Source organism: Podarcis gaigeae (assembly GCF_964106915.1).
Source record: "Podarcis gaigeae genome assembly, chromosome: 12".
In the NCBI taxonomy this organism is placed as follows: domain Eukaryota; kingdom Metazoa; phylum Chordata; class Lepidosauria; order Squamata; family Lacertidae; genus Podarcis; species Podarcis gaigeae.
Window position 1 is genome coordinate 24,907,562 of NC_139688.1, and position 22,351 is coordinate 24,929,912.

The window sequence follows — 22,351 nt, forward strand, 5'->3', positions numbered from 1 at the left end:
CTACACAGAGACTATGAAGAATAAAAAGGCTACCAATATTTTAACACCATACACATAACGAAGCAATCTGACAATTATGGCAGTCCTTAACAAGACTTTAATAAATGTAGTGTTTCTTCTTGTTCCAGTTTAAAAATGCCACTCACTCACATCCAAAGTGCCCCCTCTCTGTCTTTGGTGTGATCTCCACCAACGTACACAGAATATAACTATTCAGCATTCAGGTGACACAAAACTAGCATGAAAATGTAAGTTACATAATTTAAACAATAAAAGATAAAATGGTTCAGATGTGTTTCATGGTCCCATATGTTTAGCAGCTTGCAAGTTATTATTTTGAAACCATTATTCATAAAAGCAGAATCTTTTCTGAATGCAGAGTGACTGAAGTTCTAGACCCCTTACTTTGGTAGACAGTGTCATCTAGTAGCACCCAAAGGCTACAGGAAGGAAGGACACACTCACATTCAATGTACAATTAATGAAAAAACTAGGCAATTCAGTTTCAAGAGCATATCCATAGCCAGTAAGTATTTGTGATATGCAGGTTAGAGCCTTCTCCTACACTCTGAACAAACATCCTTATAAAATCCATGAACATGTTCCATCTGTTCATGATTAATAAAACAGTAAATTATTTTAACACTGTGTTATATATTCACATGATCACCATAGTAATTCAAAACGGCCACTAACACAAACACACTATATGTACATAAACATATATGCCACAACAGTTTGCCAAGTTGACTCGTCACAAACTAGCCAGTTTCAGCAGACATAAATAACCTTGTACCAATTTTAGGCATTTTTAAAGGAATTAAATGTCCTCTAAGTATTTTAATTCCTTTGCAAATTAAAAAAATAATAATCCTAAAAAGTCAGTGCAAATAGAATCATTATACTTGTTCACCAAGAAAGATTCCTATTAAGCCGAGGATAACCCACGTTTAAGATATTAAAGGAATAAACTCATAACATTGTAAACTGCCGTCAGCAGAGGTTAGAGTAGATTAGGAATCAGAAGTCCTCTATCCTATAGTAGTGCCTTCTGGGAATAAGTGTTTTGTTGTGATGATGGAGGTTGTTGCTGTGGTGGTGGTGGTTGGCTGCCTGGTGGCTGCGGCAGGGATGAGGCAACTAAGTTATAGTTTGGCACCTGAGATATAGTTCCAGAATTCTGGTAAGCAGCAACATCAGCAGTAGCAGCAGTTGGTGGTGGGCTGTAGACTGAAGCTTGGCTAGAATATGTGCTTCCTGGAACAGAACCAACCATTGTGCTAGAGGTAAGGGTGAGAGGGGGGAAAAAAGAGTAAGTAGACTGAAAAGAGGTACAAAACAAAACAAAATGGAAATTGGATCCTTCATCTTAAAAAACAAACAGGTCTCCCCACCCCACTGCATGCCTTGAGCCTGTTTTGCAAACCTAAGGAAAGCAGAGGTTTCTGTAACCTGATACAGAATGTCCAATCCAAACATACTGCAGGTGTCACAAAGATAGCTTTAGTGATCAAGTTGTCAATTATTATTTCCCTTAAGCATTTCTAGCTAACATTACATGCAAGTTTTGGATATTTGAAGTTTCACAATTACTTTGTGTAAGATGTCTGAACTGGCTGACTAGGTAATCCAGAGCTTGCTGCTGGAGTAATTGTGCCTTGATTCAGAGGTGGTAGCTGCTCGGATGGAAGACTGTAGCCTTGAAGATGGCCCATTGGTGCATTTCCTGCCACCAAATATGCATTGCTTTGAGGTTGTCCTGGATAAACCTAAACACACACATCGGGAAGAGATAAGCACAGGAATAAGCTAATGTCAACTGACGCTTATTATTTTGTTCCACTTAAAGCCATAAAAACAGGATTTGAAACCATCTTAATAGTCACCGCTTTAAAGGCTAGTTTATGTAAACTGTGCTAACCAATGACTCTGTCCCGCCCCCAATTGTGAGCACCCCCCCACCACTGTGCTTAACCCCACCCCTACAAACTCCAGAAGCCTGGATCAGTTCCTCCCAGAATGCATGGAAGTTGCAGTTTCTTGTGTCTCTTGATCATATACAATGAATTGGGAGGCATAGTAAATGATGTTTTGTGAAATCTGTTAAATAATATAACCTCATTATATTTGGGTGCAGGAGCCCTCACAAGTTATAGGCCTCACAAGTTACTAATTTATAAATGTTAATGTTGAAGGGTTCAACTATACGTAACTGGCTTTATCACTTGAATTATGCATTATCCACCAGTTTCTTGGATCAATGCCACAACACAATTATCTACCTCAGATCTTTACAGCCTCCAAATACATACCTGAGAGCCAGAAACACCGGACTGAGCCATATAATATTGTTGGTTTTGTATTTTTGAGTACATTGAATACATTGGATCCTCATTCATCAACTTGGTATATAATGAGAGTGCCTCCATCACTTTCACATTGAGCTCTGACAGCTCAGAATGTTTCCTGAATGAAACATTTCAATATCAATGAACATTATTTTACACAAAACAGATACTAGCTTTATAGTTTATCATAGGGTGGCTGGACCTCCAGATCCTTTTGGAATACAACTCCCATCAGCCCCAGACAGTCTAGCTAATGATCAGGGATGATGAAAACTGTAGCCCAACATTGGGATGGCCACAGGCTCCCCAATCTTGACTTATCCACTGAAAGAGGCATCATTTTACTGCAAATGGAGGAAGGGTAAAGTTGCAGTCAGAGTTTTTAAAAGAGAAAGAGCGCTCTCATGCTTTTTGACAGCAGCAACTAAGGGAACTTTCATCCTCTTCCTCCAACCTCCTAAAGAACCGAAGTGCTACACAGAGACAGCGGATGTTTCAATTTATGCAAGGGAACCTGCAAGGGAGCCTGCCCTAAAGTAGACACACACACTCAAAGGTAACTAACAGATAGCTGCCAGGGAAGCCATCCATACCTCCTACTATGAGAAAATGACCACAATTTTGGGGGGGGGGGGACAGGGGGGTTGGAGACAGGGAATTGTGATCCTTACCATGAAGAATTAGTACAGGATATAAAGAAAGTTGCCTATGTACAAATACTAGTCAAATGTCTGGTCCATAACTTTAAAAAGCTGCATTAGCTGTCATTACTGAAAATGCACAAGACCTTCTGTTTTGAAATAGCTACCCTCTCTATAAAGATAAACCCATCTCATTTTAAAGTTATTTATTTAATTTAAAGGGTTTTTTTATCCCATTGTTAATCCAAAAAGGATTCAAGAGTAGCTTACGAAGTTCAGAAGTAAGACACATAAGTGGTTAAAACAAAACAATTGCTGCTTTGCAATATCAGGTGTTTCTCTCTTGATATCTGTTCTTACCTGTCAATATCTTCTAGCTTTTCATCAATGAGAGGTCCCATTTGATGGCACATTGCTAGAAACACAATGAAAATAGAAAAACTATAAATCTCAAAAAAAAATAATAATAATGAACATCAAGCTAGCTAAGAAAAAGTTATACTAAAAGAGAAGACTTTCCACAAAACAAACAAGATGACTTGAGATAATCAAGTAGATATTTTAGAGAAATGATGAAGTTAGCATCCTGTAGCCCTTAGGTGGGAACTTGTTTGTGACTATGAGGACAGAACAGGGGGAAAGAAAGCTTACTTTCAAGGTGGATCAGCTCTGGGAGGTCTGGCTGATCATCACCTGGATCTGCACTTTGCAGCATCTGCAACAGTTGGTCCATTTTATCCTAGAATAGGACACACACATTATTTATTTGGGTTCAGATCTATGAGCAGCCCATAATTTATGTTTCAAAGAATTACTTTAGGCACTCCCAGCAACTTGAGCACACGCAATGACTTCAGCACAACCAATAGCATTAAAAAAAAAAATCCAACAGCAGACCTCCGTGACATATCAGAAAGTGCTTTCAAAAGATCAGAAACTTTTAATTCTAAAAGTTGTCTGGCATGTAGCATGTGGGTGGCTGCTGAATCGGAAATATTAAGTCCAGGGTCCACTTCAGCATGAGAAACTATTTGCATTTTTCTACGGGCACAGTTGAAGTGTTACAATAGTTCTAATAAAAACATTACATGCACCGTTTATTAGCTGTTAACGTTCTGTCGTTCTATGAGAGAAACAGTGCCAGCACTGACAATACATTCTACAAGCAGGTTTGACAATAGGCATGTTTTCCTCTCAAGGTCTTAACAATAAGGATGTCCCTTCTATGAACAGCCTTGCCTTAATGCACACCTGGTGGAAGTTTTAAACTAATTTTTTTATAATGCATATACTGTACTGTAGTCACCCAAACAAATAATCTAAAATTATACGGACCTCAAAAACTTTAATTCACTAAACTGCGTAGCATTATAGTTCTGAAGGGGCAAAAACACTTTATTTTTAAAATGCTGCAAGAAGCATTCCCTCTTCAAAGATGCTGCCTCTCATCCACGGTTTTTGTAAGTTCGTACAATAATAAATAAATGAGTCAATTAATTGGAGACTTTTCTAAATATTTTAAATTGATTAGTTAACTGGAATACAATAGAAATACCATTCTCTGGAAACTGCACATCTACTAACATGGTTATTAGCAACTTTTTATATGCAAGTCTTTTGATATACAAGTAAATAATAATACACCCACATGCACAACACACTGTGCAAGAAGTTTATCCTTCAAACACATAAGCTGTTTTCAACTGTCACTCTATAAGAATTTCTGAAATGGAATGCCAGTAGTTAATGTTACTCATACAGTACGAGCATCACTGCCACCTAGTGGTGCAACTGCAAATATTTATGAATGTGACAAGGATTTTTTTTCCCTGGCAGAAATATCCCAGGATATGATCTGAAGACACATGAAGCCACTACCTTGCTGAAACTAAGCAGATCTGGGTCTGGCCAATGCCTAGATGGGTGACCAAATGTGGGAACCAACTTGGCTTCCATGACAAAAGAGAGGCAGGATACAAAAATAAGAAAATAAAAATAGAAAATACACAAAACAGAACACAGCCATTCAAGCTCATAATCCAGAAGGCAAACACTTCACAAAAGACAAGAATTTGACATGAATACACTATGAGAGTAAGCTGGGCCTCATTTAATAAAACAAATACAGAAACACTGTTTTAAAAAAAAAGGTAAAGGTAAAGGACCCCTGGATGATTAAGTCCAGTCAAAGGCAACTATGGGGTTGTGGCGCTCATCTTGCTTTCAGGCCGAAGGAACCGGCGTTTGTCCATAAACAGCTTTCTGTGTCCTGTGGCCAGCATGACTAAACCGCTTCTGGCACAATGGAACACCGTGATAAAAACCAGTATCAGGTATTCAGCATGTAATATTTGGTGGTCTCTGCTAAGAAATGTTTCAACAGAGTTCAAGATATAGGTGTTTTCCTTTCTTTTTTCAAAAATATTTATGCAGAAAAGTAACACGCTGGACTTTTAAGATTTATAATCTTCCCTTTTTTTGTACTTCACCTGTGCAACACTACAAAGGTTTACCTGAAGTAAGTCTTGCCATTCAATGGGAATTGTTCAGAAATAAATGTGTTTAGTATTTCTAATAAAGGGTGTGTCTGTGTCCAACTAAGTTCTACTCAGAATGCACCCATGGAAATGTTAGCCATGACATCCATTTCAATGGGTCCACTGCAAGTATGACTAATGCTGAACACAATTCAGGAGAACTGGTTACTGAATACAGGAGAAGTCAGAACAAGACAGTTTAAGGAAGTCCAGACAGTAGTGTGGACTACTTCTTTAAATTAAGACAGAAAGTGAAGCACAAAGATGGGGAGACACAAGAAAGCCATTATATTCTGCTTCAAACTAAAAATATTTGAAGTTATTATAATAATCTAATCACATTTTAAAAATGAAGGAAAGCATTAGTATTTGTGTAAGTTGAAAAAGGTGCTTCCAAGTCTCAAACTGAAAAGTTTTATAAATATTATCATATACCCCTTGTTGGCCTACATTTTTGTACTTACTTCATCAATATAAACTGGTTCAGGCTCCGGTTCAATTGTTTCAACTTGAACTTCATCACTAAATTGCACGGTTTTCTTCTCGGTTTTTACTGCGGAAATATAAGTTGACAGAATACTGAACAGAAACACACAGTTTTAGACTGAGGAAAAAAAATGTAATCGAGGCATTTTGTTTATAAGGTAAAGGGTAAAGGGACCCCTGACCATTAGGTCCAGTCGTGGCCAACTCTGGGGTTGCGGTGCTCATCTCACATTATTGGCCAAGGGAGCTGGCGTACAGCTTCCGGGTCATGTGGCCAGCATGACTAAGCCGCTTCTGGCGAACCAGAGCAGCGCATGGAAACACCGTTTACCTTCCTGCCAGGCCGGTACCTATTTATCTACTTGCACTTTGACGTGCTTTCGAACTGCTAGGTGGGCAGGAGCAGGGACTGAGCAATGGGAGCTCTCCCCGTCTCGGGCAGATTCAAACGGGCAACCTTCTGATCGGCAAGTCCTAGGCTCTGTGGTTTAACCCACAGTGCCACCTGCGTCCCTATTTTGTTTATAGTTTATAAACTATTTGTTTATAGTTCATGACCTAAAGGTATTTGGTCTCAATATGATTCTGTGGGAAAGATCCTACATCATCACCAGCAAGTGGAAAACACTGTTCACACATGGTGGCAAGAACAACATTTATTTCTGACAGTCACCTCTTATGGTGCCACTCTGAAAGGACCTCAAACCCTGGGTGGGTGTGACTTTGGGAGTATAATAAATGGGACGAGTGCATGAGTGCAGCAGTCACTCAGGATCCAGATTCTAGTCTATAGATATTTGTTTATATGTTTCTGTGTTTTTTAACAAATTATCATCACCATCTTAACATTTGCAAGGTACTATCAAGTATTCGTAGCACTTCACATGCATTCTTATAATTGTCATAGCAGTCTTGTAACTTTAAATCGCTATTGCTATCTCCTGCATTGCAGATGGGGAGATAGGCTCAGAGGGAGTGTGCTGGGTTAACCAACTAGGGCATGGCAGATTTAAGATTCAGGCCAGTGAGTTGTAACTCAAATCTCTTCACCGTTATGCTAATATTGAAGTTTTCAATAACTGGAATCTTCCAAATGGAAAAAAAGAAGAATGAGGGGATCGTTTTCAAAAACGTATTTCATGTACAGATGTACAATATTGAAATTACATGCAGTACTGCCTCAACGCACATTTAAAATTAAACAAAGGAAAGTAGAAGTACCCACCTAACACACACACCAGTAAAGCCAATGGGGCAAAATAAGATTGAAGATAAAATGGGTCATCGTCACATAAGTTTAGACATTCATGTTTTATTCATATTATACTCAGACTAGGAAGGACTCATGTTTTGGATATCTAGGCATTCTAAACCAAGGGTTGTAGACAACTAAGTCCTACTCACAGCAGACCCAATGAAATTACTGGCCTTAAGTTTGTTGCGAATAATAATTTCCGTGGGTCTACCCAGAGTAAAACTTACACTGAATACAACCCTAACTTGCCTTTGGACTGGCTCTTGGGCAGAATGCTAATGTAATAAGATTAAGTGAATGGTGGAAGGAGGAGCCTTTTACAAAACCTGTCTGACTTTGCAAGATGGCAAATACGATCAGAGATTCCCACACTAAAAAAGTTACAGAATACTTTTCTTTGATACTTCCATTTCCCCCTGCATCAAGGGATCGGTAAAGGGAATAGGCCATATCTAGCATAACCCAGGGTATTCTCTTCGAGACAAAAGGCATCCTCTTTACCTATCTGCATTTGTAACAATAATAGAAAATACACAGAGGCGGGAATCAAGCTTTTTATTACATGAGTTAGCTTCAGAACTCTCACATAACTAGTCCTTCTGAGAGGGCTAAATTATGAAATTATAAATTATTCTAAGAGGACAAAATTATGAAAAGTTCCTATCAAATAATAAAGCTAACAATTCAAGAAATAACTATTAAGACTGTTTATAAAATGATATAATCTATGTAGAGGGGGTGTAAAACAGGGACTTGCATTTGATGTATTAAGCTTTAATGTGCTAAAATCCCTGCACTTTTCTATGTGAACATTACATTACTCACTCATTTCTGGTTCAGCAGTAAGATCAGCAGTTACAAAATTAGAAGGAAATAATCCTGTCCCTTGATGCGTTTCACCTTTCCACCAGTTTGGATCACTATAGGTTAGAAATAAAAGAATTAGACATGAAAGATCGGAAAACATGAGCCTCATAATCTCAGGGTTGTGGGTTCGAGCCCCACATTGGCCAAAAGGATTCCTGCATTGCAGGGGGTTGGACTAGATGATCTTCATGGTCTCTTCCAACTCTACAAGTCTATGAGTCTATGCATGTGAGAGGAAGAGTTCAATGGTCAAAAACATTAGGCCAATTCCATCTCTATCCACCCTGAAGGGCAAATTTCAAGAGGCCCTTTCATTATTCTAGCAACCATTTGGGCCTTTGATTTTTCTTCTGGTTCATTACAGTATGGAAAGAAAGACAAGACAGGATCCACTTTTATAGGAATGACAACATACTCTCGATCCAATCCAATGAAGTTAAGATCTAAAACTCCTGGGTCTCTTTGGAAGTAAGCATGCAAAAAGGGCTTCAAGATTTATATCACAATCCTGTACGGTTGACAAAATAGAAGCGCTAGTAAATGGAGCTTGCAAGTGTGTCAACTGTGAATTGCAGCTTCACAAGTCTGCCTGCCCCAAATGTCTACTGTGCAAATGTGATTTGTGGACTCCAGCAGATTTACCTGTCATCAAGTACAGTGATAAGTTCTCCAGCTTTAAATGTTAGTTCATTATCTTCGGCAGCTTCAAAGTCATAAATAGCCCGAACCTTTCGGCCCTCATGCTTGTGATTAGTTAAGAGGCTTGAGGTGCTTGGATAAAGAGTGGAAAGAGGCGTTTGTTGTTGTCTTTGTTCCTTAAGTGACAATTCAATAGCTGGAAAAAAGTAATAAATCCAACTTAAGTGTAAGCAAAACAAAATAAGGATTTCTCTCTGAATTTATTCACACGAGGGAAGCCTATGGAACAGCATTGAGGGGATGCTGAAAGCTGCAAAGGACAGGGGGAACCTGCCATAATACCTTCCTCTTCCGTCTCTATCAGAATGATACTGTTCTATTCACAGTATGTGGATCCAGCCCATGGGGAGAGGGGTTGAAATCTGGAGCCCCAATCATGAGCTGTGATCATCTGAAGATTCTGATCAAGCAATAACCAACCTTTAGCTAGATCCTCTTCCTCCTTCTTGTTGGCTACTATCCCAGGATCTTTGGCTACTAGAGCTGGGCTTGCTTTCGCTTGTTCTGCAGCCTTACAGGAGCAAAGAGGGTAGATGTTATTTGAAAATTCAATGCAATATATTAAATCCAGCATTTGTGGCCATATCAGAAATATATTAGTAAAAAAAAAATCAGCTTCTTTTGAGGAAGGGGCGGGGGAAGCTGACCTTTTAAGAGTTCACCTCGCAGTAATGCTTAGTGGTTGCATCAGCGCACGCAAATGAAAAACCTTCCTCAAAATGAGCCAGGTAACTCATCTCATGTTACATCTGAATTGGCAACTAGAAATCATAGGTAAATTACTGTTACAGCATTTTCTTGACAGGTCATAGAACATTTTGTGAATGGTCCGTTAAATTAGCAAGGTGGTATTAGGACAGGGAATGGGGAACCTCTGGCTTGTGGGTTCCCCATCTGGTTCAACAGCCTTTTCTGTGGCCCTTTTACTTCTCTCCTTGGACACATTGCTCCCAGATGCTGTAATCTCTGATCAGTGAAGACGTGGAGGGGGGCAATCATGGAGAAGCTTACTACACAAGTTTTAGACATCTGAAGGCAGCCCTGTGTCAGGAAGTTTTCAATGTTTGATATTTTATTATGTTTTTATATTCTGCTGGAAGCCGCCCAGAGTGGACAGGGTATTATTATTATTATTATTCCACATTCCTCTTCTCCCAGGTCTGTGGCTAATTAAACAATCTGTGGCCTTTTAAACTTAGAGGGGGGGGGGTCCTGTTTTGTCTGTTATCTATTTCTTTGTTTTTATATTGTGAATTATATTTTATATTCAGCCCTTGGCTGAATTCAATTATTTGGCAAGCAAGCAAGCAAACAAACAAACAAACAGATTTACTTACTTATTTTAAGCTGTAGTCCCCCAGATAGTGCCAGACTACAACTCCCCTACCATTGGATATACTGAATGGGGTTGATGGGAATTGCAGGCCAACGACATTGGAAGGCTACAAATTGCCTACCACTGCTTTACAAACACATCCCCTTGCCATGAAAATAAGCAAGAAAACATGGACTAGTAGCGTGCATCATTATTGCCTTCCAAGATGTAGGCTTGAGCCATTTTCAGATAACAATTTAAACAATTACAAAGGATATGAACTTGGAAGCCACGTGGATGTTCTTCATAATGACGGGTAGGGATGACATTTCCATCACTCAAAAATTGAGACTATATGTACTTTCAGAATCATGTTGCCCACCCATATATTAAATTAATGAGCTCAAACTTATTTCAGTGAAAGCCTTTGACATATCAAAGCTCTCATCTTCACTCATGTAAATTAAGGCTGTAATCTAGCAACACCATTTTGGCACACAAAAGTCTTTGGACCTTCTTCTCTAACTTTTGCATGGCCACCAAGTTGATCTGGCATTGTAAGGGTCTGCATCAGAAGGCGAAAGTTTTAAAATGAAAAAGAGATGCTTCATTGAGAGCAATGACTTGGTGTGCATTTTTATGAACAGTGACATGGGAAAGAATCAACAACAGCTATATTCAGGAAGCAAAACAGCAGACTGATAATTCGTAGACCTTCTTAGTATTACATCTCACATTAACTACAGTTTTTGCAAATTAGCACTTTACCTGTGAACCAATAACTGGAAACATAACACCCTGTTCCTTAAGGTTCTTTATCATTGCAGATATCAGACTAAGCTGGGGATCATTCTTGAATTCGTCTGTCCATTCCACCATGAGTGCTTTCAATTTTTCACAGACTTTTGGATGACCCTGTAAAGAGGATAATGCTAATATAGTTTACAAAAATATTTATCTGTAAGCAGTCATTTATTTATAAGCAGCCAGTCTGGACTATGTCCACTGAATGAGGTAAACAAAATACAAGTATAAAAATAATGTAATAAAATCTGAACATAAAAAATTGAAAAACCCCTCAAAAAATCAATCAGCAAAAAACCATTTCCAGAGCCATAGCAACAAAACTAGTCCATGTTAACTGCACTAGTCCATGTTAACTGCACTTGGGTCCCACTTAAATCAGTTTGATGTAACTTATAATGACTAACTTTTCACACTGATTTCAGTGCTGTTTACTATAACCCTCAAAAAGAAGCACAAACTGTTTTGCTATGTTTGTTCATATCAACCCCAAACCAGTTTAAAATTTATCCCCCACCTCAAATCATTAAGCACTCCTTTAAAATATAAATAGAGCCACCATGTGAAATCAATACTGGGATATGTATTTAAGTTAGCAGCTTTCAGGATGTTCAAAAGGCTTCCCATTTATTTACAGAACAAACTAGCTCTAGAATGGCTCAGATTTCCCAAGCCATAGGTGTGGCCTGCTTCCCTAAAATCTGAGAGTCCTCTTAGTCTTAATCCTCAGCCGTCTAAGCACTGTATTCAGATGAAAAGAGGAAAAAGAGATGTCCTGACAAGTATGAGATTCTGTCTCTGGGAGATCACTGAAAGCCCACCTAACACTAGTTTGGGCCAGCAATTGACAACAAGAAGTTAAATCAGAAGAAAGAAGGATCTTCTGATTATCTTGAGGCAGAGGAAGGGTTATAGATTAACAACTTTATCTCAGAATCCACTCTAAAGTTACAAGCAAGAGCCCTGTGGTAACTTAAAGGCTTAACAAATTTATGGCACAAGCTTTTGTGGACTGAAGGGCCACAAAATGCTTCTTGTTTTTGTAACAACAGACTAACAAGACTATCCCTCATTTCATCCACATGTATATGACTCCATTGCCCAAATGTATTTCACCCCACTTCAGGAATCATTTAACTTGACATAACCAAATTGAAGAGACTCAAAATAGAATACCTTATTTAGCACGTTGCTTACTTCACTAGCAAAATCTCTTGAACATACTTCTAAATGAAATATTTTACCGCAGTTTGAGACACATGCTCCTAAAAGCTAGAGAGAGAGAGAGAGAGAGAGAGAGAGAGAGAGAGAGATTAAAACTAAAGTATTTTATAGTAGAACATGAAAATTAAGCAAAGTTTTTTTTTCAAAGGCCACGTACGGTCAGCGCTTGCATAGCAACATGGGGATCCTTGTGGTTCACTCTCTTCATAATAGACCGAAGACAGTCCTTAGGCCTGATAAATAAGATAAGCAGTTTTTTAAATATACTGGCATAAACAACAATATGCATTACAACGAAAGGGATGGACACACACAACAAGAGAGCAAGAGCAAGCTTTTGATTCAGCTACTTGGGAGGTAGCAAACCCTCTCTTACAAGCTAGCAGCTAAGGAAAATGTGTTTGAAAATGACTGAGACACTCCATAACACAATTTGCCTGCTTTTCAGTGGCAAGAGTCCCTGTAGCACACCCTCAATGCAATGATCCCCTTTCTCAAGGGAAAAAAACAACAACTGTGCCAAGAAAATACAGTACTCATTTCTCTCAATGAGATTTTTCCGCTTCCTGACACAAGATTAACCCAGTGAAAAAGGCAACGGCAAGTAGCTAGTCTTGGTTGCTGGAGACCACAAATAATGACTGGTTCAATGCACTAAGCCAAAATTGGTGTACTTCTATCCTATGTATATCCACCTATGACATCTCAGTCCAGGGAATTTTTGTAGCGTGACTTTCCATAACAAATCCTTCAATTTTCTCTAGGCAAGATAAACAGTTCAATTCTGTATCAAAGTTAGCTCCCTGTAGAACTTGGGATGATTTGCTAGAATCTGGAGTTTCTCAGCACACATAGTGCACCACCTAACTGAAAAATAGCAAGAGATCAGTCGTTTACTGGCCCAACATCAACAGCAAAGGGCTTGAATGACAAACAACTCAAACCGAAGGATGGATAAACTTAAGATTCAGAGGTTAGGTACAAATGCCAATGTTCTAGCCATCCCAGACAGCAGCCTATTTACAGAGGTTTCAGCATCTGATAAAGTATGAGAAGACACAGGTCACTGGAGAAGACCAGAAGCTAACAGACTGCATTACTGTCAGTCAGAGTGTAACTAACTGCTACCAAGAGATATTTTGTATATGAAGGAAACAGATACTGTATTTCTTGAAGTATAGAGTTGCAATTATACATGCCATGTTTTAGTGAGAAACAGGAGAGTAAATGTGGCCCATCTTCGCTACATAATAGAATCTGCTTTATCAAAAGACTCCAGTGAGGAAATTTAGCTGTTTCACACAATATTGACTAATGTGACAAATAGCAGCTAACATTTAGATTTCTATCTTTAAGAGATTACTTTTTTAAAAAATGTTTGCAGCTTTTTTGGGGGTGAATTCATGATTTCATTTTAACATAAAGCACTGATACCCAGCCACATAAAGGAAGCTGTAGTTTAAGTTACACTGCAGCTTTGAGTAATCTATATTTGGTGGTGTCTGTTTTACAAACCACTGCTTCATACTTAACACTACTAATTATAGAAAATGCTGTGACATAGCATGGTCACTTCACTCTGTACAAAACTGTGAACTTGTCTTATTCCAAGAAGCAGCTGCTGTCAAGTTTTCTATCAAAATAATTAGGAGGAAACTTCAACAAAACTTAAAATACTTATCAATATAACCACAATCAATCAATCAGTTTATTAGGGCCATAGACCAGCAGTTTATAATCACAATCTGTTAAGGTAGCACTAAAAACTAGCATTTATGGTGATACTTTAATTAAAATATATGCTCTATTCCATAAGCAGCACATATTTCATTTTCTTGCAGTCAGCAAACCTGTTGAGTCTTCAGTTATAAAAATAATACGACATTCAAGGCCTTATATTTAAAGAGTTTATTATCAACCGGAGTCTCATATGGCTGTATTTATATGTTTGAAGCTGTCTTGCGTTTGACCCTAAAAGGCAATCTAATAATATATTAAATGAGATAAACTCTCATGCTGTAAGGCAAAGTTGATTCATGGAGTGACAAGATTTGAAGGGATCTGTTTGCCATCTGTCCAATCTGTAAGCTAAAGGATAATTCTCATCCGTCCTTCTTCCCCAACTCCCAGATTGATTCAAATTGCTCAGGTTTAAGTGCACTAAGTAGAACTAAGTCCACAGAACACTTGCAGATAAGAAAAAGTTGATAATTATTGGCTGAAGGGAAATTAGACAGATCATAAGTGTCAGGGGCTCACTAAAACTCCATATAGGGAGACAGTTGCACAGCATTTTAAGGGAGGAATTAGGCAAATCAATCTTCATTTTTAGCATTTGTTTCTTTGAATAAGGGAGACACTAGACTTAGAATTAATTAATTTAGGGCAATTTAATCATGTCAGTAATGATGGGTTTGAGTTACATCCCAAACATTTTGTTTAAAAACTCCTACAATACAGAACTGCAAAAAAGTTTCAGAACCAAGTTGTAAAGCGCACCTCACTCTTACACATGCCGATACTATGACACATTAGTATAGGGGAGAGGAAAATGAGTTGATAAACTACATCATTCAACCAAATGGTTCTGCTAAGATGAGGTGTGTGCTCTAAGCTCTCTTTCTAAAGTGCTTTTAAATGGTATGAGAAATTAATTTTTAAAAAAACACTTTATTCAACAGGTGACAGTATTTAGATAACTCAGAGGAAAAATTAGATGGTAGACTGCTTGATCATTTCAGAAAGAAGATTCAAGAAGAGGGAACTTAATTTCTCCCAAAAAAATGTGATGAAACAAGATTTCAATATCAAACTGATTTCAGCAGTGCATTACCCAAATACAGCAAAACACAACATAAAGTCTCTAACGATTTTTTTTTTAGAAAATACTATGCATTAGTCACATAAGCAATTCTGCTGAAAGCACTCTCCAAATTTCCAGTGCCTTTCAAAAATTCTAGGGCTATGAATGCAGTGTATGTACATAACTTGGCATTAACACATTTGGTTTTCTAGTTTTCCCAGCAGGTGTCATGCAGTTTGATCTTATCTAGTTTTATTTATGCTTCTTCCAAATATAATAACGAAGTGTTTCAAACAAGAAATGTATACTTACCCAGTTCGTGACTGTCCAACTTTATCACAAATATCTAAGATGAGCCCCCAGTCTTCAGCAGTATTCATTTCACTAGTTGCTTTTTCTAAGTGACACAAAAATGCTTGGAGTGAACTTTACCAAGTAAGTGAAACTTCAGTATCAACTCTAAATAGAAATGCATCAAAACGGATATGGTCATCCTACTCTGAATTATGTTGACACATTCCTAGATGCAGCCCTAATGTAGCATTGTATAAAATTCAGGATGAAACAAAGCAATATATGAACTCTGAAGAAAACATAGCACACTTGTAGTTCTGAGGGTGTGAACATGTTCAACAGCGGCATCTCATTACTCAAGACATTAGCACATTGGTTTGTCAAGTCAACACATTTCTGCTGCAGCCGCTCCAGTAGATCCTGCAAGCCAATAATAATCATCTACACTATCACGTACTTGCTTGAACTTTGCCTTGAAATGTAGCTCAAAAACACCATTCCTCTGACTTATAGTCAGACCCAAAGGTGGGGCTAGGAAGATTTGAAACAAGTTAGAACAGGCCAATTCAGATTGGGCTTTACCACCTCACCACCCACTGTGTAATACCTCTGCTGCTACCAGCCCTTCCTTCTTTCCAGATCTAACCTTTACAACAGAGTTGAAGGACCTGTGGCCCTCCAGATGTTGGGACTCCCACCATTTCTGGCTCAGGCTTATGAGAATTAAGTCGTCAACATCTTAATTAAGGGGTCTCCATCACTGCCTTACAAGCAGGGACAGAAATGGGGAGCAGCTCTCAGCATTGGAGGCCTCAGGCAAGGCTTGAAACTCTCTACTTCCAGGAGTCCTCCATACTGTCATTCTCTTTCCTAAGGATATGTTTGGAGAAAGGGGAAGGAGAATGACAAATCAATCATCTTTCATATCAGTCCTGCAATGGGGGAATGGACTTGGTTCCAGAGGCAGTAGCAATGAGCAAAACCTTCAGTTCACGGTTTCATTCCTGTTTCTGAAATTCAGTAGTATCACTACTCCCAGCTGCTTCAACATTTTATAACTGATTGGATAATCCCGTGCTATTGTTAGCTGGCCAGTTTGCTAATTCAGCCTCTAAATACATAGAGTTCTGGGGGGGGGGGGGGAGAAAACAGTTTTCCTCCAAGTCACAACACTTGGCTGTACATAATGAACTTAAGCCCTTAAAGATTCCTCAGGTGTTCTGCAATACATATGCTATGGCATCCCACATAGCTACAAGTGGAATGAAACTACCAAAAATAAACCATTTGCTGTATGTCCTGGGGTAGCGTTAAGTTGTAAAACCTAAGTTTGTTATATACCCAATATACAATCCTAAATATGCATTAAAAACAGAATTAAGGTGATAATAGCTAATGTAAAGGTTTGATTTGCATAATAAACTCAAGCTTTCATGTCTTTCTACAAAGAAATCAAAGATCTGGCATCAGTATAATGTTAGTGCTGCTTCTGCAATGAGCAATACTATTTTTATGAATTCATTGACAGATTTATTTTTTTGTAATGTCAGCTGGCTAGAATGCTTTCCAAACCATCTTGTACACAATCTTATATGGCTCTGGTTCTTCAAGAAACCTCTGGTTGACAGCTATGCACACACATAATATTTTCCTTTCCAAACCAATTCCTTCCTACTAGCACACAGCCAGATGAAGCTACATCTCTACTAAAAATTAGACTACACCCCCATCCACCCCACCCAAAAAAAAATCTGGGAAGAAGTCAGAAAGCTGTCTTAGAACTTCCAAGGCTGATAATCTGAAGAATGTATTACAGTTTGTCGCCTGCCTTATTTCCAAGATATAGAGCAGACTGAACAGTATTATAGGCACAAGAGACATGTGGGGTCTTGGCAGGGGCTGGGTTGAATTAGACTGCTTTCTTATCATTACTGTTCCTTCCCTTGAAAGTCTGCTGAGGCAGCTGAGACTGTTCTGCACATCCTGCTCTGCCAGGAAACCAGCAATTCAGCACTATGGCAGTTGGGCACATGCTTTCATTCTCATGTATCTTTCACAAGGTTACCATTCTTTTGCTTAATCTGTCAATATAATATTTCACACACAACAAAGTTAAAAATATTTTAAATAAATAATTATTAGTACAGGAATTATTAAAATAAACCATTTTGTACTGTGTGCTAGGGTCTTTGATAACTTTAATATCCAATACAGCTTTTGCATCTAAATATCATCATGGCTTGCCCAAAGACAGACATTATCGCCATTTAAGTTAAAGTAAATACTCACTAAACAAAAATGCTTACCTCCCTCAACCAGGACTAATGACAGAAAACAGCATTTCTGCCTTTGAAACTTTCCAGACTATAGTAAACCTGCAAGATGCTAATACTGCTATCAGCCCAGACCGGCTCACTCCTCTAGTAGGAGAGGAAGAACAAAGCACTGTCCTGTCTACCAACACTAATACATATCCAACAGTAATTAGGTCAAGCACCAGCTGTCCACAATAAACAAACCTGTAACAAAATAAATCTTTGCAATAAAAAGCCACCTTAAGTATTCTAACTGCAAGTTAAAACCTATACATTTTTTTAAAATGTAAGATAGCATTCAAGGACCCAGGAACAAGGCATGTGAGCCTTGTGGATTTAATAGCATTTGACTGCCATCGCAGGCCTGAAGTGCTTGAACACCAAAAAAGGCCAGAAGCCCAATGGTGGTATAACTAAAAATATGTAACACTGCATTATTTCTATAATCCCTGGTATTAGTAATTTAAAAAATAAGAAATGCTGTATAATATGGTAACACCAACACATTATTCAAAGCAGCACTAAATTAATTTGTGGCTTTATTTTATTTAATTAAAATAATTACATTTAAAAGCATCAAACTGCCCACAGGCTTGTGATGTAAACTAGAGCTGGCAAGACTTCAGGCCTGTTGGATCTACTTTGTTTGTTTTACTTCCACACAAGGATCTACCAGTGCCACATGCAAAATATATACAGTGATAATGAAATAACAGGGTGCATTTCTGAATACCTTTTGGGCTTTGAACTTTATTTTCACTACCAGAACTGAACTCCCAGTCCTTTCATATGAAACCCCAATCCCAGTCAACTTTCTTTATTAAAGCAGCCTAATATAGGTGGAAAAGACATTTTGTTGTTGCAGTTAACAACCAAGTATGGAATCCTTGCCAATCTATTGCAAATCCTGATCTACTTTCTGCCCTCTTCTAACCTAAACAACTGTATTTTATTCACTGATCAGATTTCCTGGTTTAGCCCAGTTCGCAAACAGCAACTTTCTCTGGTAAGAAAGCAATGGCTACCGCACGGCCACCACCACAATGCTATTTCAGTTGAAGAAAGAAAAAGATAGTCATATTGAAGCTACATGACTTCTCTTCGAGCTCCTCCATGGAATTCATTCTCAGGAATACAATCTGCAGTGTTGCTTCCCAAACAAAATTAAATACTTATTATTAATGAAAGATGCAGCCTTTTACCATGAATGTTTACTCAAAAGTAAGGTCCACCATGTGTACTAGAACACACACAAATGTGTGTGTATTCAGCTGCAACCCAAGTTTTGACAGTGCTGCAGTTAGCTTTTTAAGTTCAGTGACTGTGCTCGCAAAGTAATGTTAAAAACTATGGTGGAAATGAAGTATCCTTTTCAAAGAATGTTGGCTTGTCACGTTGTTTGAACAAGGAATGCTGACAGGTTAATTACATAAGTCACCTTTGCAACTAATGGTTTGAAGCTGGCTTGTTTTAGAAACTTACTAGAGTTTATCATAAACTGTGTTTTCTAGCATGTGTAACAGAACAAGCAAAAATTATCTGAAAGGGAAACAAATCTCTGAAAAGTGATATGAAAGCTTGTAGGCCCAGTGCTTTGCTTGGACACTGCAGTTCATCCATACAGCACTACACAGTGTGGGACAGAGGGAGAGAAGGAATTCAATGAAGCACTGTGTAAGCTCTGATAAAAACAAACATTATGTTTTTACATGTCATCAGTTTCTTCTACCTTCAATTCAAACATACTAGAGTGCTGGACAACTTCATTAGTGAGCTACATCAGATATACTAAACAAATCCAATGCATTTTATGGTAGTGCACAATCCTTCATTGCAATCCATGATGAATCAGACATTACATCCATCACACCTCATTTCTGAGGTTTGCAGCAGCATCTGGTTGACCACTTCTTGGGCCTATCTGGACATCCCTTTGACACATATTGTGAAACTAGAAGGTCTCAAGGCTTGTGCAAACATATTCACTCCCTCTACCTGCTTCTCTGTACTGTGGGAGAAATAAACATTTGAACCTTAAAATTCCAGTTCTTTTAACACAGGAGCTCCCTTGATGCTGGCACATTAATCTTCCCCTGTGGGAGGAAAGTGCAGGACAGGCAGGAAAGTTCTCCTATGAAAGTTCTCTATGAACTTGTCTGTTCCCAATCTTTCCCCGGGGAAATCTTGATACAAAAATAACATCTGAATAAGACTGTGTGCTCAGCTATCCAGTGGCCCCCTTTGGTGTGACAGAACAAGGAAGTTCTTATTTGCTGGACATTCAGTCTCTTCTGAAACAACCGTTTCCCCAGGATTTCTGCATCTAAAGACATAATACAAAAGCTGCATTTTGCATTCATACTTTGTTTCAGCTCCCCTCAGACTATCCCACATTAACAGGTGTGGCCTTGTGACAAATATCCACATGTTTTTTTATGAATCACTGATGACTCTACATAAATAATGAAGTCAGCCAGTCATGAGCTGAATGAATTCCAACTTACAACTGACAACAATCTTGCTAAAGCTCTGTTGTCATCAAACTACGACTGCTAAAGCTGCTACCTCTCTACATATTAATGTCAATAGTGTTAAGTTCTGTGTAGGATTGACCCTATCTATCCCAAGCCTTTTGATCTTTAGTTCCCCTTTCTCTTACCAAAAAGCAAAGATGTTTTAGAGATAAGCCAAATATGAATGGGTAACAATTCAGAGTATGTGGCTCATTTTAAACAATTCCTACAATGAAGACACTGTAGGAAAGATTATGAATGTACCATACAGACCATAACATACAATGATCCTGTGTATGTGGGAAAGGGAGCTGGCCATATATATACAGTATACACACTGGTAGGTCACAGATGGCTGTAACTTCCAGGTGCATAGCCAACCCTATCCATGACAAGTAATTTTAATCAGGTGGTAAGGATTTTATAACCCACAATACCTTCTACAAAACAGTTTACAAGAGCAAATACCACCTGGCAAACCACTAGAACTGGAAGCTGCACACAGTTAAAGCCCATTCCTTCCCCTTTGGCGGACCTTGGGAACCATGGTTTGTTGAGAATCCTGGGAACTGCACCTGTGAATGAAGAAAACTGCAGTTCCCAGGATTCTCCCCTCTCCCAGGAGGGGCATCAGGGCTTTAAATGTATGATGTGTATGCAGCCTATCTAAAAATCACATCTGTCTTATTACAGGAATTCTGCTTCAGGAACAACAACGAAAAGTTACTTGATAGGCACTCAATGAGGAATTATTTTAGTGTGAGATAGAAAGAGCTGACAGCTACCAAGTGTAACCAATTTATGTAAAGAAAGAACACGTAACTTGTGAATGTACTTATCTTTGGGCAAGTCACACTCTGTCAACGTAAGCTACCTCCTAAGATATGCTGCAGCGATAAAAAGAGAACCAACATACACATTTCCTGAGCTCTGGGGCGGATTTTAACATTAATTTTTTAAAAAAACAACACCTGGAAAATAAAGATGTGTGGCGTGGTGGGGTGGGGAAGAGACCCCCTGTCCTCTCTTAGCTCCTAACAGCTTTAAAAGATGGAAATAAAGGCGATGGAAAGACACATGACGCGCCCTTCAAGCCCCACCCCGCCTGACATATGGGAAAGGGAACTTGACAAAGGCGAGGCGGGACCCTCGTGCAGGGAGAAGAAAGGCAGGTGGGAGGCGGGCCGACCCCCGAGGGGAGATGGGGAGGGGGTCGCACCCAGGACGGAGGAGGGAAGGAAGGGCTGGCGATGGGGCAGGAGAGCGAGGGGGAATCTGTGGGTCGGGCCCAGACTGAGGCGGCTGACTGCCCGGGCCTCCTCCCTGACTCACCCACATCCTGGTCGAAGGGGTTGCTGGTGAAGAGCGGCATCTTCCCAGGGCGGCGCGGGGGGAGACCGGCGGCGGCGGCTGAGCGAGGCGAGCTTCCCTGCCGCCCCTCCTGGGCGGAAAACAACAAACAGCCACAGACGCCTCAGCGCAGCGACTGACGGAGCGAGGCCCCGCGGCGGCTTAGGCTCCGCCCCCCCCACTCCCCCTCCTCCTCTTCCTCGCGCTCCCTCTGTCCGCTTGGTTCTCCTCAGTCGCCGACGCTTCCGGGCGCGCGGTGCATGACGGGGAGCGGCGGAGAAAAAGAGGTGTCTACCACACTTGCCTGACGGCGAGGCGAGCACGGCGAGGCTTCCCGACGGGAAGCGCCTGGGGGAAGGCGGTCTTTTTTCTCTCTCCCCCCCCCCCGCCCCAAGTTTCCCAACCCTGCTTCTGATTGTCAGACAGGGTTGTGTGGATGTGTCAATGGAGTAAAAGGCCCTTCAGGCGCGCTTAGGAAAGCCCCTTGCGTCCCCCTCCAATGAGATCTCCTGGGTTCTAGGTGTGTAAGGATGCCTGGTCTGCCAGGTGAGGATGCGGAGGCTGGACGAGGCAAGTGGGACCTGAATCAATGCATAGCAAACCTGTATGCACACACGCTCTCTCTCAACAATCAGGAGAAACTATGACATCAGGGACAGCCATCACTCGCAAAGAAAATGGGCTAAATGAATATATGATATGATATTTCACTATTGGGCAAACTCTGGCTGGGCTAGGCAAGAAGGAAGCATGGAAACTCCATTTCCCGCCTCCGTCCCTGGCACAAGCTAGTGGCCAGCAGATTGAAAGCTGCAGCACCTGACATTTCTGGGAGCTGTCCAGCATGCCTGAGCTTCAGGGATATGGCCAGACAGCAGTTTACATTGTTGCCCACAGTGC

General features: G+C 39.7%; 1 protein-coding gene across 1 annotated transcript; it reads right to left on the reverse strand.

Moving 5' to 3' along the window:
• Positions 1 to 74: 74 nt before the first annotated feature.
• Positions 75 to 21,709, reverse strand: STAM (signal transducing adaptor molecule). The gene is made up of 14 exons (XM_083706184.1): positions 21,434 to 21,709; positions 15,292 to 15,376; positions 12,334 to 12,409; positions 12,129 to 12,224; positions 10,917 to 11,063; positions 9,254 to 9,344; positions 8,777 to 8,969; positions 8,093 to 8,187; positions 5,991 to 6,079; positions 3,641 to 3,728; positions 3,350 to 3,404; positions 2,313 to 2,466; positions 1,594 to 1,769; positions 75 to 1,280 (listed from the first exon to the last, which is right to left on the reverse strand). The coding sequence occupies exons 1-14, from the start codon at positions 21,471 to 21,473 to the stop codon at positions 1,037 to 1,039; spliced, it is 1,629 nt and encodes a 542-aa protein (XP_083562310.1). The 5' UTR covers positions 21,474 to 21,709; the 3' UTR covers positions 75 to 1,036.
• Positions 21,710 to 22,351: the final 642 nt, after the last annotated feature.